This window comes from Drosophila rhopaloa, unplaced genomic scaffold (assembly GCF_018152115.1).
Source record: "Drosophila rhopaloa isolate 14029-0021.01 unplaced genomic scaffold, ASM1815211v1 contig_36, whole genome shotgun sequence".
NCBI lineage: Eukaryota > Metazoa > Arthropoda > Insecta > Diptera > Drosophilidae > Drosophila > Drosophila rhopaloa.
Window position 1 is genome coordinate 1,499,749 of NW_025335130.1, and position 17,638 is coordinate 1,517,386.

A 17,638-nucleotide genomic window follows, 5' to 3' on the forward strand; every position below is an offset into this window, starting at 1 on the left:
CGGCCGAGCAAAGTCGATCGGATGTCATCAGAGGATACGAACTCGGAAATACTCGAAGGAAGGAGTATGACGGTTCTAGGGGGTCAGGAACCCGACGATAAGGACACCAGGTATGCAGAGCAGAGTGAGGTCCCCGCACACAACCGGATCATGCGTCAGATGGCCCCATCAGGAGAATTAAAGAACGACGGAGGAGACGGGACCGGGAGGCACGACAAACCGGGAAGGGCCTTGGAGGACTTTCCAGATGAAATCGACGAAGCAGAGGGCGAAGAACGGCGGAAGGGGATGATCTGAGACCCGACCAGCGGGAATTCATCACTCGCGAGTTGGCGCTTTTCAAGGAGCTTCAAGGCGTATCACACGTGGCGGAGCATCGGATTATAATGCGAGACGATAAACCCTTGAAACAAAGGTACTACCCAAGGAATCCGGCAATGCAGAGCGTGATCGACACCCAAGTGGACGAACTACTCCGCGAAGACGCCATCGAACCGTCACGGAGTCCACATAGCGCACCCATAGTGTTGGTCAAAAAGAAAACGGGTGAATGGCGCATGTGTGTTGATTATAGGCAATTGAACGCTCACTCAGTACCCGACGCGTACCCCGTCCCCAGGATCAACCATATTCTGGAGAAGCTACGACAAGCCCGATACATTTCGACGCTGGACTTAAAGCACGGTTATTAGCAAATACCCATGGCCAAGGACAGCCGTCAATTCACAGCCTTCACCGTTCCGGGCAGAGGCCTTCACTCGGCCAGCGCAACCTTCCAACGCGCTTTGGATGGCGTGATCGGTGTGGACATGGAGCCGTTCGCCTTCGCCTATTTGGACGATATCATCGTTATAGGCGCCACGGAGGAACAACATTTGTCCAACCTGGCCGAAGTCTTCCGTAGGCTGCGGAGGGCGAACCTGAAGGTGAATCCAAAGAAGTGCGCGTTCTTCAGGAGGAGGTTAGTTTACCTAGGCCACGTGATTAGCGCCGAAGGGGTACAAACCGACCCGGAGAAAGTGACGGCCGTTACCAACCTTAAGTCCCCTACCTGTCTCAAGGAGCTCCGGCAGTGGCTAGGCATGGCATCTTGGTATCGCCGGTTCGTCCCTAACTTCGCAACCGTGGTCCAACCGATGACGGCCCTGTTAAAGAAAGGCCGGAAGTGGTCGTGGTGTCCCGAACAACAGAGTGCGCTGGAGGAGGTGAAAAAGAGGTTAACCACCGCCCCCGTGTTAGGATGTCCCGACTTCGACAAGACGTTTGTGTTGCAAACTGACGCTAGCGACGTGGGACTAGGAGCAGTCTTGTCGCAAGATATCGAAGGCCAGGAGAGGGTCATCGCGTACGCCAGCCGTCGACTCACGGCCGCGGAGGGCAATTATACGACGACGGAAAAAGAGTGTCTGGCCATTATATGGGCCATTAGGAAAATGAGGTGCTACTTGGAAGGGTATCGGTTCGAAGTGGTTACCGACCACCTAGCCCTCAAATGGTTGAACTCCATCGAAAGCCCCTCCGGTCGGGTAGCCAGATGGGCGCTGGAGTTGCAACAATTCCAGTTCGACGTGCGGTATGCCACGACGCGCCCACGGCTGGACATTTGGGCGTCCGAAAAACCGTTTCCCGACTATCGCAGAGGTATTTCTGGCCCGGCTTGTTTAGAGACGCGAAGCGTTACGTCCAGCGCTGCGAGTCATGCCAGAAGTTTAAAACCGCCCAGACGAAGGCGGCAGGCAATATGCTAACCCGCGTAACAAGCGAACCGTTTGACGTTCTATGCGCAGACTTTGTCGGCCCGCTACCTCGGTCGAAGCACGGAAGCACCATGCTCCTCGTGTTTCATAACATCTTTTCCAAATGGGTGGAGTTGATCCCGTTACGGAAAGCTACCGCCGCCCAGGTTCAGAAGGCATTCCGGGAACGGATACTGGGTCGGGTCGGCATCCATCGGAAGTTCGTCTGCGATAATGGTACTCAATTCACCAGTCGCACTTTGAAAGAGTATTTCAGCACGATAGGGGTAGAGGTCCAATATACTGCCCCATACTGTCCACAAGAGAACCCTACCGAGAGGACGAATCGGACTGTCAAGACGATGATAGCCCAACTCACCGAGGGAGACCAAAGTTCCTGGGACGAGCTGTTACCGGAAATAGCGCTCGCCATCAACGCAAGTGTATCGGACTCGACGGGATACAGTCCCGCCTTTCTGACGCAAGGACGCGAACCCAGACTCCCTACTATGTTATACGACGAGGTCACCCCTGGATCGGCGGTGATATCTAAGGACCCCGCAGGAAAAGCGCTCCAACTCAGAGGAATCTTCGACATCGTCAGATCCAACCTCCAACGTGCTTCCCAAGAGCAAGCACGTCATTACAACCTTCGACGCCGTGAGTGGAGACCGAAGCTCGGTGACAAAGTGGGGGTACGCCAACATCCCCTCTCGAAGGCAGCCGAAGGTTTCGCCGCCAAATTGGCCCCAAATATGACGGTCCCTACACCGTAATGAGGTTCACATCCCCTAACCTTGTTCTGTTACGCCGCCCCGGAGAAAGACGTTCACGCTCCGCCAACATCAGCCAACTGAAACCCTATTACTCAGAGGACTTCGAGAATGCGGCCGCAGAAGAAGATGACGAAGCTACCCAGGGAGCCGACACGAGAGGTTAAGTAGGATACAAGGTCATACGGTAATTTCTAAGCTGAATTGTACTAACACACCCTATGTTATTATCTAAGTATTCTAAGTAGAGGTTTCACTGCACCGATAGGTAGGGAGCTTAATCAATAAGGGTCTCGTTTCTATAAGTTTAGTCTCCGCTTTCAGATGGAAGAAGTCATCGAGTTGTCGGATGGTTCCGACGATACCGAATCTTTTCATCACGACCTTTCCGATCGCGACGAGTGGGTCGCGGAAGGATACAGCGGAGGAGATTCGGACACATCGGGGGACGAGGGAGAGATCGCAGAGGACCAGGTTATCGACGATGGCCAAGGTGAAGAAGACCCACACGGCGGCACTGAGTCTTCCGACGACCAGGAGCGTGGGGGTACAGGTGGGTCGCGGTTTGCGGGCATGTGGAGCCCTAAACCCGGCGAAACACGACGACCCGATCGACCATCGGCAGCGTTCAACGTCGAGGACGACTCCAGCAACGCGAGCGACAGCGACGAACGCGACGAGCCTCAGGATTACACGAGAGGTCGTCGCTCACAGGGGCCAGGGTATTACGCACCGCGAGGAGACGACGAACAGCCGTGGACCAGGCGAGATCCTCGAGGCGGTCACCCGCGATACACCGAGTCCCATCAACGTCCCTCCATTGAACACTCGTGTCATCGTACGGTCGAAGACCAAGTCAGCCGCTGGGAAGGGCATGTCGCGATGATGCGCATCGAGGTCAAGTCGGTCGTGTTTAAGACACCCTGGATACACGCCGAAGGTCCTTACGTGGACGAACCTCCATCACCACCGCTACCCCCGCTCTGGATTGGGACGCGACGTTCCGTCCCCAGGCAGAGGTCCCGACGTCCCCCCGTCGGCCGCCGTGCTCGCCGAAGAAGACCCGCGCGCAGGAGACGCAGACATCCCCGACCCGTGCCCGGTCTGTCCAGACGTCGCCAACTTGCCGACGACGCTCGCCGAGGGAAACTCGCGTCCAGGCGGTCCAGACATCCCCAGTCGGACTACGGCGCTCACCACGGGAGACCGGAGGGCAGGAGACGAAGCGTTGCCGCGTGAGTTCGCACCACGGGACTCACCACGTGAAATATTTTATGGAGTGCGAGTTGGCAACCGACAGCGAGGACGGGGTAGAAGATCGCCCCCTGTTCCGTCGGGTATTCCAGAACTCGGAGGCAGCGGGGGCCAGTACGGCAGACCCGGACCCGACGGACGAGGCCAAGGAGGACGACGTTGCAGTCCAATCGACGTCACACCAATCCCCGATCTGCGCACCGCCAGGAGCACCACTGACCGAATGGGAGGACGGAGTTCTCGATCAGGTCTTGACCGAGATCCAGGGGACCGGTTGGGACGGGTCGTTCATGGAGGAGTTGACCTCATCCATAGCAACTCCGGAGGTACCTCGAGACGAGTTAGCCCCGTTACCTGAAGGTTGGATTGGGACGGGCGAACTGCGGCGATTGCCGACATCGGCCATTCGTCTGATCGCCGAGAGGGCGGCCGAACAAGCCGGACGAGGACATCGCGTTCGCTTCGCCGTTAAGGGACTGGATTGGCACTACGTCGTCACCGTGAAGAGCGACGGGCGGTTCATCGTCAGCCCCCGGTAGGAAAGGGGGGTGTGACGATCCCGCCTAACGGCTAGGCCGCCACAATATATATTTAAGCAATAGTCATCTAAGTTTCACATTATTACCATTAGTATGTAAGAGATTTAAAATGAAGTATTATAATTTAGTAATGGTTAAGCGGTCTTATGGATTTTTGGGTATAAAACCAAAATAGGTCAAGTTTGGTTCCGCACCATCCGCCCGAGGTGGCAACCATAGAGAAAAATACTGGAAAATAGGGAAAATACCAAAACTTCCTTGGTGAGAAAGGTCCAAAAGGATGAGAGGGTCACACGGCGGTTTCCGGGAGGCTCTCGGCTCTTGGACTTCGAAGCGATCGGTCGCGCACGCGGACAAAGTAAAAATAAAGAAAACACGTGTGAAAGAGAACGCGGTCGGTAGGAAATAAGGTTAGTGAATCAGTGTAATCGGCGCAGTGAAACACAGGGACGTTTTAAAACCCAAAGAATTAAACTGAGTGAACTCGTACGAAAAGAAACGTCAAGCCGGATTGTTATGCATTTTATTTTTTACCCCGTACCCCTTTGTTCCCCGAGTGATTCAGGCCGTTAGCGACTGATGAGCCAATTGGAAGCGGTAAATTATTTGCACCATATACATACACGTTATCCCGATCTACTGAATTTCACCCACTAACCTGCCTGCGTAGTGAGGCGGAAGATCCCCTCATTCTCCTACTTAATCCCCCCCCCCCGCGAAGTGGCAGATCCCTTCGTGCCCTACTAACCCCCGTGGCGAGACGGAAGATCCTCTCACGCATTCCCCTCTAATATCCTACCGCGAAGTGGCAGATCCCTTCGTGTCCTACTAACCCCCGCGGCGAGACGGAAGATCCTCTCACGCATCCTCTCCTCGTATCCTACCGCGAAGTGGCAGATCCCTTCGTAACCTATTAACTCCGACGGTGAGATGGAAGATCCTCTCACCGGCCCCTATTAATCCCACATCTTAACGGAAAGGCAGATCCTTCCGACTAATCAAACTTGTTTCCAGCCGGCCAACCACGATAGAACCCGGCTGCGGCCTCGCCCGAAGGTCCAGCCCGTGGAATTCTTGGCCCCTCGGACCACGTATTTCGGCCAACCACGATAGAATACGGCTGCGGCCTCGCCCGAAGGTCCAGCCCGTGGGATTCTTGGCCCCTCGAACCACGTATCTCGGCCAACCACGATAGAACCCGGCTGCGGCCTCGCCCGAAGGTCCAGCCCGTGGAATTTTCCGTCCCGGAAGGACTTGGTGGTCTGACGTTATCGTACCCTCGAAGGTCCTGGACCACTTCGGGATAATTTATCAAAAATCGTCGTTCGCCGTGCGAACATTACTCTCTAGCCCTATGTCTCAGTGACTTTACAAATTTCTTGTAAAAGGACCTCTGGATCCGACTGAGAGTTGTATCCTGGCCAGAGAGCATCCTTACAACTAAGATAGACATGGCCTGGTCAAAGTTGTGACGGCGATTCCGACGCCGCCACAATTATTCCCGATCCCCACGGAGGGGAGAAGGAAATATGCGTATTTTGTTATTACTAGTATTGTTATCCTTTTTGATTTTTTAGCTTTAAGAGAAAACAATGAATTAAATAATTGGCATAATAAGCCTAGGCGAAAACAAACATAAATACATTATTCAATAAGTGGAAAGGAGAGAGAAGAGCGGGGAAGAGAGGAGAGCGGGGAAGAGAGGCAAGACCGGGAACAACTCCTACGCAGTTGCCTAAGGAATTCACCACAAAAGAGCATGAGAGCGCAGTAAACCGAACGACCTGAACGGAACGCTAAGCCCACCTCAGCGACTGCGCGGTCGACGACAACGGAGAGGCGAGAGGGAATATCGAAAAGCGAACTGGGCAGATCAGAGTAGTTGCTGTTGCCAAAAAGAGAAAGGGAGTCGCGAAATTGAACTTCACCACTGCGACTGCGTGGTAAGAAAATGGTGAGATCGGAAAGGCCAAGGGCACGAGAACAAAAATTGAAGGAACGCAAGGGACTGACACGCGAATATCGATGCCGGATAGTCGTACTTGGAGAAAACGAGATAAGTCGCAATTAGACAGACCACGTGTTTTTAGTCGGTAAGCGAAACGGTACAGTCGTGCAGAATTTTACTGGTGCAGCGAGAAACGCGATTAGATCGTAAAATTGTAGAACGGAGATTGGTGAATTAATGTGAACAAGACGAAAAGGCGAAAGAAGCCAACAGTGAATAAAGACAAAAAATAATGAATTATAATTTCGACAACGAGTGCGTATTCTTTTTTCCCTGACCTTCGACCCGTCTCAATCAAGCCTGTTGAATAAATAAATTAATTATAACAAGTGATCATAACCGTAACCTGAGAATCGATTTAACTTAACCGAACCGTAACCCCGACGCGTAATTAACTAACATATCGGCCGTTAATAGAGTGTTATCGTAGTTATTAATAAAACCCTGGGTCCGCCCGAGTTTTATCGTAATTATTAATAAAACCCTGGGTCCGCCCGAGTTTTATCGTAGTTAGTATTAACGAAGCCCTGGGTCCGCCCGAGTTTCATCGTAGTCAGTATTAACAAAACCCTGGGTCTGCCCGAGTTAAATCGTAGTTATTATCAGAACCCTGGGTCCGCCCGAGTTTTATCGTAGTTATTATCCAAGCCCTGGTTTCGCCCAAGTTTACCGTAATTAGTAATAAAACCCTAGGTCCGCCCGAGTTTTATCATAGTTATTATCAAAACCCTGGGCCCGCCCGAGTTTTATCGTAGTAATTATTAAAACCCTGGGTCCGACCGAGTTTTATCGTAGTAATTATTAAAACCCTGGGTCTGCCCGAGTTATATCGTAGTTATTATTAAAACCCAGAATCCGCCCGAGTTTTATCGTAGTTATTATTAAAGCCCTGGGTCCGCCCGAGTTTCATCGTAGTTATTATTAAAACCCTGGGTCCGCCCGAATTTTATCGTAGTTATTATTAAAACCCTGGGTACGCCCGAGTTTTATCGTAGTTCTTATTAAAACCCTGGGTCCGCCCGAATTTTATCGTAGTTATTATTAAAACCAAGGGTCCGCCCTAGTTTTACTGTAGTCGTTAATACCCAAAGACCCCGCTCGAAAGTACCGTATTTAGTTGTAAAATCCAGGGGCCTACCCAAGTTTTACTGTAGCCAAACCCTGCCTCGACCAGATTTATTGTAGTCACAAATAAAGCCCATCACTGACATAGGTTCCTACGATAACTGTTTACTAAGTCCAGGGTCTGCCCGAGCTCAATAACCAGTCTTAGGTCCAGTCTCGTACCTTTTGGTGTTGTTTCTTCTCCTAATTATAAAGACTACGTCTAAAACTCACTCGATAAACCCACATCGTCCACTGTAAATTTATAAATAATTTGTGGAGGCCCTAGCCAACCCCTGAAAATATCCTGGCTGGGAAAACATCCTTACAAATGGCGCCCGAGCAGGGACAGATGTGGGGCTGATCACGATCGATCAGCAACAAAAACATCAAGTGGATTTCCGTACATTGTGAGGCTGGCTAAAATAGTTAAGGAGTTAGAACGTCGATCAGGAACGGATTTTTGACTATAAACGCAAAGGGAGCACACCAGATATAACACAATGGCAGAAAACGAACAAGGAAAGAAAACCAATATGGGTTCGCCAGACAGTCGCATAGGGACTCGTTGGATCTATACGCTAAGGACGAATTACTCATCTTTGCACAGGAATTCGGATTCGACGGTACAGGCAAGGTGGACGAGATGAAAAGGCGTTTCGCAGAAATCGTCAAAGCAGGTGAGCTCTCTTCATCCCAAAGGGCCCAATTGGTCCGATTAGAAGACGGATTCGCGAATGGGGGAGTGAACGACGACGTGAAAAGGGTAGAAGAAGTCGACCTAGACCCCAGGTCAATCCAATTACAGGTGCCAGGGTTTTTCACCCCTAGAGGTGGGAGCCCTATCGACCACGAGCGAGCAATTGCTACGGAGGGAACCACCGGCCGTAATAATACCAAATGTAATCTTACACGGGAAAACGAAATGGCTCGGGGAGGCAATTTTGGCCGGGCCACAACACACGGTGTCATAGCAGAGCAAGTCCGAAAATGGGGACTCAAATTCAATGGCCATACCGATCCGTTGGGGTTCCTACCTTCCCTTAGCCCAACTACCAAGAGTTATGACAGAAACTCTTACAGACAGGGCCTCTCGGTGGTTTAGGACCAGCCAACTGCAGGGAGCCACTTGGCCAGTATTCCGGCGGGAGTTCTTAGACTTTTTCTTTCCCCCACATTATTTTCGACGATTAGAAGACGAAATCAGAGCTCGTTACCAACGTGAGGGAGAGGGCTTCAAGGATTATGTAATCGAGATCCGAACGCTGATGCGACACGCAGGGTACGATCAGACGAAGGAGTTAGATAGGATTTACGAGAACTGTCTCCCCACATACCAGATGTACGTAAAACGTGGCGACTTTGAGACATTAGGCCAGCTTTTACAGATCGCAGTCGAGTTCGAGAGTTTACAATATCGCGACCGTACGCGATTACAGTCCAGGGAACGCCTGAGAATCTGTAACGGTTCGTCGTTATCGGTTGGCTTTGGGATGGCCAGGGTTCGTCACAAGAATTTGTTTGTGTCAGGCGTGGCTGCTGAAAGAGAGTTCCGACCCAGCCCAAAGTAGAAGTCGTGGGGAATTACTTAGTAATTGATTATAACTAGGTTTTGTTTCAGTAAGTATCTTGACATTTGATTAATAACTAGCGAGTTCTCCGGTTTGACGGGGTGCCGCCCTTGGTGTATTCGCTTCCTTCGTCCACTTAGAATACCGGGTATCGGGAGCCGTCCAGCTGCTCGAGAGGAACAGCACGGGATCTCGGCTGCTGGAGAATAGACCCCGTGGTGGGTTGCCACGTAGCGAGCCTGAAATGAGAATGGGGTGCTTGGGGACCCTGAAGTCAGCCACGAGCGAGAAAAAGTTTTTTAGTGCTTGGCCCGAAAGTCAACCGCAAGAGAGAGAGAATGTTGCTTGTGGACCCTGAGGTCAGCCCCAAGAGAGAGAGAGTGAGTTGCTTGGGGACCCTGAGGTCAGCCGCAAGAGAGAGAGAAGGTTGCTTGGGGACCCTGAGGTCAGCCGCAAGAGAGAGAGAGAGTGAGTTGCTTGGCGACCCTGAGGTCAGCCGCAAGAGAGAGAGAGAGTTGCTTGGGGACCCTGAGGTCAGCCGCAAGACAGAGAGAATGTTGCTTGGGGACCCTGAGGTCAGCCGCAAGAGAGAGAGAATGTTGCCTGGGGACCCTGAAGTCAGCCGCAAGAGAGAGAGAATGTTGCTTGGGGACCCTGAGGTCAGCCCCAAGAGAGAGAGAGTGGGTTGCTTGAAGACCCTGAGGTCAGCCGCAAGAGAGAGAGAAGGTTGCTTGGGGACCCTGAGGTCAGCCGCAAGAGAGAGAGAGTGAGTTGCTTGGGGACCCTGAGGTCAACCGCAAGAGAGAGAGAGAGTTGCTTGGGGACCCTGAGGTCAGCCGCATGACAAAGACAATGTTGCTTGGGGACCCTGAGGTCAGCCGCAAGAGAGAGAGTTCGGCCGGTTAACCGCGCCGTAAGGAGGTGTGATCCTGAAATCAGACGTCTCCTAGTGATACCTTAGGACCGACAAGCCGAGAAGGTTAGAGGGAGGAGGAAGTACTACGGGAGCAAACTACAATGTATAAGCGGACTTGGATTGAATGATCTAGTCTACCAAAAAATGACTTTGCTGCTTACCACCACTGGGGAGTTGCCTCTATACCCCTAGGCGGTTGGCTGCTAAGTGCCTTTCTATGGCCCGTGGTCCGTCTTATATAGGGCTCGGCGAGATCTAGTGTGCCCGTCGCCTGTGGGATTTGCCGGTCTAAGTGTGACCATCTCGCTCGGTCTAGTGTGCCCCTACGAGCGCGATCGTCGGCGCGCGCGCGTTCTTAGTTTGAATTTGAATTAAACGCTCCTTTCGTTTAACTTTTAGTCTTTTTGTGCGCGCAGCGTCACAAGTCTCCGAAGTCACAGGTGCCGGCGAACCCCATCCAGGTTCGCAACCCTTTCCGATGAAACCCGCAAACCCCCTTACAACTTGGTCCCTATCCCATGCCACGGGAAGAAATCTCGAATAGGATGATGAACCAGGAGGCGCTACAAACACCTCCCGAAAGTCGGAGTTGTTTTAACTGTGGTGCAGAGGGTCACTTTACGAGGGAGTGCCGGAACCCCCGACGGTTAGTGTGTTGAGATTGTAGAAGAGAAGGGATCAGGACTATTGATTGTTGTAGGCGTCCCGAGTCGGGAAACGACCAGCGTCCTCGACCAACCCGGGAGCAGTTGGCGACGAGAGTACCCGAGAACCGAGAATAGGCGCACCCCTGCGTGTAGAAGACGGGAAGATCGTAGCGCAAGTATTAGTCGCTGACATCTCTGTGTTAGCCACTGTCGATAGCGGGGCCACGAGGAGTTTCATCAACGAAACACTCCTCAGACAGCTGAAGGCATCAGTGTTAGTGAGAGAGGTGTGCACCGGCATACGCTTGGCAGACGGGACCAGAGTTAGTATCACAGGAATGGTAGTCACCAAAATTGCGCTACTGGTAATGGACTCTATGCTAGATAAAGTAATATTGAGACTTGACTTTCTCTGCGCAATCGGCACTACAATACGATATGGACGGGCTCGACTACATCTTCGCGAGGCGGGACCGAGAACCACCCGCACCAACGAGAACCACCACGCAGGGAACCGGCCGGTCATGGCTAATTTACAGGGGCTCGGGACAGAAGTGACTCGAGAGGGATCTACCGCCGACATGGAAGACGTGCGCAAGGCGAATTGGGAGATAACGAAAATTGAAAAGAGGACCGAGAAACACACTGGAAATTAAGTGGAGAAAAGAGAGAAAATACTGGAGAACCAGGGAACACAGGAGAACCAAGGAGTACTGGAAAACCAGGGAACACAGGAAAACCAGGGAACACAGGAAAACCAGGGAACACAGGAAAACCAGGGAACACAGGAAAACCAGAAAGAAGAAGCCACGCCCCCTCGGCGAGAAGGGGAATGGTCAGTAGAGGACCAAGAACATATAGATCGATTCCTCCAACGAGAGCTGGGAGAATTCGAGGGGATGTCAGGGGTATCACACATCGCACAATACACGATCACAAGGCGAGACGATCGACCGGTGAAACAACGATACTACCCCAAGAATCCAGCGATGCAACGAGTTATCGACGATCAGGTGAACGAATTGTTAACCGCAGGACAGATAGAACCGTCAAAAAGTCCATATAGTGCACCCATCGTCGTAGTGCGTAAAAAGAATGACGAGTGGCGGATGTGTGTCGACTTTCGACAATTAAACGCGAGGTCAATACCAGACGCGTATCCGACACCTCGTATTAACTATATCCTAGAGAGACTAAGCCAGGCGCGAGTCTTGTCGACATTAGACCTGAAAGGCGGCTACTGGCAAATACCTATGGCATCAGACAGTAAACAGTACACTGCATTCACAGTCCCGGGTCGGGGTCTCTTCCAGTGGCGTGTTATGCCATTCGGGTTACACTCCGCAGCCGCCACTTTCCAACGCGCCCTGGATAGTGTCATCGGACCCGAACTAGATCCGTTCGCGTTTGCGTATTTGGATGACATCGTTGTAATTGGGAGAGACTTAGCAGATCATACACGAAACCTACGAGAGGTATTTCAGAGACTCAGTGCTGCTAATCTACGCATTAATAAGGAGAAATGCTCATTTTTTAAAAGAAAACTTAAGTACCTGGGCCACATGGTAAGCGAAGATGGTATTCATACAGACCCCGATAAAGTAGCAGCAGTTAGGGAGTTACGGACACCTACCTCTCTGAAAGAACTGAGACGATGTCTAGGTATGGCATCGTGGTACCGTTGATTCGTACCGAACTTTGCCACGATCGTTCAGCCGATGACCAAGCTCCTAAGGAAGAGCGTTAAGTGGCACTGGGATACCGAAGAACAGGCTGCCTTCGACACACTTAAAGAACGTCTCACGAGCGCCCCCACCCTGGCCTGCCCAAACTTTGACCAACGATTCACGGTCCAGACAGATGCAAGTGACGTCGGATTGGGAGCAATATTGACTCAGGAGATGGATGGAACGGAAAGGGTAATCGCCTACATAAGCCACCGGCTGGAGAAAGCTGAATACGACCGAAAAGAAGTGTTTGGCGATCGTATGGGCCATCCGAATGTGGCTATATCGTCGTCTTGGAACCCGACCAGACGACGCCGATTTCGTGCCATGGAAGCTGTGCGTACCTCAACACCACCGGAGACCAGTACTGCCAGAGTGCCACGATGCACCAACGGCAGGACACCTTGGCATACGGAAGACGATCCTACGAGTCGCTTCGAAGTACTACTGGCCAGGGACGTATCGAGATGTGAAAAGGTATGTTCAAAACCTGTCAAAGGTTCAAGTCTGACCAACAGAAGCCGGCGGGACGAATGCTGTCTCGTAGAATAGAGGAACCCTGTTCGACATGGTGTGACGACTTTGTGGGACCTTTGCCGAAATCAAAGTTAGGAAACACAATGTTGTTGGTTTTTTTCGACGCGTTTGCCAAATGGGTCCAGCTCATCCCACTCAAGAGGGTCACCACCGCGACCCTAATCACGTACATATTCTTGGACACTTTGGGGTCCCACGCACATTCGTGTGTGACAACGGAACTCAGTTTACAAGCCGCGCCTTCAAAGAATATATGCGAGAACTAGGATGTGAGTTACAGTATACGGCGCCATACTCGCCACACGAGAATCCTACGGAGCGTGCAAACCGCACCGTCAAAACCATTATCGCGCAATTCATCGAAGGTGAACAGTCAAGTTTGGGCAACCTTCTACCAGAGATGACACTGGCAGTCAACTCTAGTATCTCCGATACTACAAACATCAGTCCCATTTTCGTGATGCAAGGTCGAGAACCAAGGATGCCCAAGGCGCTATACGAAGAGAAAACACGAGGGAACGGGAACACCCCAGAAGATTTCACAATCAAAGCAGCCAAGATGAAGGAAATATTTGAGGTCGTCAAAATTAATGCGGAGCGGGCAAGTGCCGACCAGATGCGCCACTATAACCTGAGAAGACGTGAATGGCGCCCCGCCTTAGGCTCGCTCGTGTTAGTAAAAGAACACCAACTGTCCAGAGGAGTCGACGGCTTTGCAGCGAAATTGGCACCGAAATATGACGGACCGTTCCGGGTCCTTAAGTTTATAACGCCGAACATCGTACGGATCCAGTGGCCCAGGGAACGTAAGGGGAAAGTGGCCAACATCGCAGAGCTGAGAGAATTCCGGGACGACGAGACAGAGGAAGGCGAAGAAGTAACGTAAGGTATTACTAACTAACATCAAGTATCTTAAGATTGTAATTAGATATAAGGCGTTTATTGTAAGCTGCACCAGTAGGCAGGGAAATCTTAGGGTAAGTTATATAAAGTAAGTTATCTACCCACTACAGATACTATGGAAGAAGGAGAGTCAGACTCCACTCAAGAGTGGACCGGCGAAGATGGTGAGATGGACGACGGTGGATTCGAATCGGAAGACGTTCCTGTCGACCTCACCCTGGCGTACCCGGAAGATAGCGACGAGGAGGTTGCGGCGGGAGCAGAAAGGGACAACCTATCGTACTCGAGCGAGCTACCAGACGAGTCAACCCGGGGCCCCTCACTTGGGAGTACATCCCCCTGGGGCACGTCTCCAAGGTACGCGTCTCCACGGTACGCATCTCCCCGGTATGCGTCCCCACGCTACGCGTCTCCCCAGTATGCGTCACCCCGCTACTCGTCCTGGTACGAACCTAACCCACGCTTCGCAACGGAAGAATCTCCCCCCTCGACGTATAGGCCTTTTCCTGGCGGGCGGTGTCAGTCCCCTCATCCAGCATCCTTTGCCAACCTGGGGGGGGGCATATGTATGAACCCCGACACGACGCCTATTCACCTACCAGAGGTCGCTCACGTGACCCCAGACGAGGGCAAGGCGTATACCAGCGGACAACAGAGACCACGGTGGACCGATACAGCGAATTACAAGAGTCCGAAGAAGAGGAAGATGAAGACAGTGAGTGGACTGCCAGCTTCATTAGGGAACGAGAGGACTACCACTGGGCGACAATCCCTGGGGGATATCGGGTCACCCATGTCCGGCAGGTGGACATAATTCCACCACTAGGACAATACCCCGCGTTCCGGTTTGAAGCAAACTGCGGCAGAACTCGTGCACCCCCCTGGCCGCTCGAGCGGCATGGAGTGAAGGATGCCCCAACGGAAGTACTGCACCTGGGACTCCATCCCGTACGATTAAGAGCAAGATTATCAACCGCTCCTACGGCGTAGATACGCTGAGTCGTCCGGGGACGAGTGGGAAGTTTCCCAAGATACCAGCTTCCCGACTCTGAGTCTCCGACGACGCAACTCTAGGGCCGCGACGATTGAGCCCGAGGAACCCCAAGCTATACCGGAGGCAGAACCCGGAACAGAGGCCGGAGTACCTGGACGTGATCGATTTCGGTCTGGGACTGGAAGGCGTCGAAGAGGGTTATGGGGTAGAGGAGTTGCTTCAGGACATCGAGGCGATAGAGCGAGCCGCAACTGAGACCACTCGACAGACGTTGTTGGAAGCACCAGAGACCTGGAGAGTCTACACGCCGGGCCGTATGCTCCCGGAGGAGCTAGTGAACGAATTGTCCAGATTCGTGCCATAAGGACCAAACAGGGACCGCTTCACCCGAGAAATCGACGGAGACGTGTATCGAGTGACACGGAATGTAGATGCTGAAGGGAAAACGGCCCAGACCGTAGTCCTTCGTCCTCCCAAGTAAGGGGGGGTGTGACGGCGATTCCGATGCCGCCACAATTATTCCCGATCCCCACGGAGGGGAGAAGGAAATATGCGTATTTTATTATTACTAGTATTGTTATCCTTTTTGATTTTTTAGCTTTAAGAGAAAACAATGAATTAAATAATTAACATAATAAGCCTAGGCGAAAACAAACATAAATACATTATTCAATAAGTGGAAAGGAGAGAGATGAGCGGGGAAGAGAGTAGAGCGGGGAAGAGAGGCAAGACCGGGAACAACTCCTACGCAGTTGCCTAAGGAATTCACCCCAAAAGAGCATGAGAGAGCAGTAAGCCGAACGACCTGAACGGAACGCCAAGCCCACCTCAGCGACTGCGCGGTCGACGACCGCGCAGAGCAGAGTAGTTGCTGTTGCCAAAAAGAGAAAAAGGAGTCGCGAAATTGAACTTCACCACTGCGACTGCGTGGTAAGAAAATGGTGAGATCGGAAAGGCCAAGGGCACGAGAACAAAAATTGAAGGAACGCAAGGGACTGACACGCGAATATCGATGCCGGATAGTCGTACTTGGAGAAAACGAGATAAGTCGCAATTAGACAGACCACGTGTTTTTAGTCGGTAAGCGAAACGGTACAGTCGTGCAGAATTTTACTGGTGCAGCGAGAAACGCGATTAGATCGTAAAATTGTAGAACGGAGATTGGTGAATTAATGTGAACAAGACGAAAAGGCGAAAGAAGCCAACAGTGAATAAAGACAAAAAAATAATGAATTATAATTCTATAATTCTTTTTTCCCTGACCTTCGACCCGTCTCAATCAAGCCTGTTGAATAAATAAATTAATTATAACAAGTGATCATAACCCTAACCTGAGAATCGATTTAACTTAACCGAACCGTAACCCCGACGCGTAATTAACTAACATATCGGCCGTTAATAGAGTGTTATCGTAGTTATTAATAAAACCCTGGGTCCGCCCGAGTTTCATCGTAGTCAGTATTAACAAAACCCTGGGCCTGCCCGAGTTAAATCGTAGTTATTATCAGAACCCTGGGTCCGCCCGAGTTTTATCGTAGTTATTATCCAAGCCCTGGGTCCGCCCGAGTCCGCCCGAGTTTTATCGTAGTTATTATTAAAACCCTGGGTCTGCCCGATTTTATCGTAGTTATTATTAAAACCCTGGGTCCGCCGAGTTTTACTGTAGTCGTTAATACCCACAGAGCCCGCTCGAAAGTACCGTATTTAGTTGTAAAATCCAGGGGCCTACCCAAGTTTTACTGTAGCCAAACCCTGCCTCGACCAGATTTATTGTAGTCACAAATAAAGCCCATCACTGACATAGGTTCCTACGATAACTGTTTACTAAGTCCAGGGTCTGCCCGAGCTCAATAACCAGTCTTAGGTCCAGTCTCGTACCTTTTGGTGTTGTTTCTTCTCCTAATTATAAAGACTACGTCTAAAACTCACTCGATAAACCCACATCGTCCACTGTAAATTTATAAATAATTTGTGGAGGCCCTAGCCAACCCCTGAAAATATCCTGGCTGGGAAAACATCCTTACAAAGTGGTGTTCGATGTGTTCCCTGATTAGGATGCCGGTTCCAGCGTGGGCTTGACCAAATGAGGATCTTGCAGCCGTCGCGAAAAATACTTCCGGCGTCGTTTGAGTAAGTGTACTCGTTTTGAGTGTTTTGGTGGCGCGTTGTTGACACTCGTCGTATGCGGTCTTTCAACTTATTGTAGACCACACAGCCCCTGTAGTTTGCCGTGTGATTTCCTCCGCAGTTTCCACATTTCTTTTTTTGGGGGTCTTTCTTGTTGGCAGGGCAATAAGCGGAATTGTGAAAGTCTCCAAAAGCTACACAGACTGATTGAAGTGTGCAGTATATCCTGGTGTGACCATACTCCTGACAGTTTGTACATTGCACTGGGCCGTGCCTTTTATGTAGTTCTTCCACCTTAATTCTTCGGTGCAATAGGTATTGCAGGTTATAGATGGGATGCACTTTATTTTTCTTCAAGACTCCAGTTCTACTTTAAAGAGTGTTTGAGTGGAAAAAGAGTGGAAAACACATTTTCTTTGAGAGCATCGATAACTTTATTGGGGGTTACGTCGCTTTTAGTACAACTTGCAAGCCCATGCTGCTTTTTAGTTGGTCCGTGCAATAGTTTTTCTTAGCTTCCTCCAGGTATTTAGCCACAGCTCGAAAATGTTTTTTGGATTAGGGGTGAATATTCCCTTAAGTGATCGGAACAACATGAAAAATTCCGTCCCCGACCAGCGCAACAATTTTGTTGACCAGGGTGTTCGAACTTTTCTCCCTAATGTAAATTGGTGTGGGCTTTGATTTCGGTTGAGTCTCTTTACCCACTTCTGGTTGACTTTCAGCTAGGAGGGCAAATCTGTTGTTATTGGATCTCCCGGGCAATTCGTAGTCTCTTTGGAGACGATTTATTTTTGGCTTA

At 51.1% G+C, this 17,638-nt stretch overlaps 1 protein-coding gene across 1 annotated transcript; it reads left to right on the forward strand.

Annotated features, from left to right (window-relative positions):
• Positions 1–701: 701 nt before the first annotated feature.
• LOC123038048 lies at positions 702–2,676 on the forward strand. Its single transcript, XM_044461501.1, has 3 exons — positions 702–1,641; positions 1,788–2,396; positions 2,558–2,676. The coding sequence occupies exons 1-3, from the start codon at positions 702–704 to the stop codon at positions 2,674–2,676; spliced, it is 1,668 nt and encodes a 555-aa protein (XP_044317436.1).
• Positions 2,677–17,638: the final 14,962 nt, after the last annotated feature.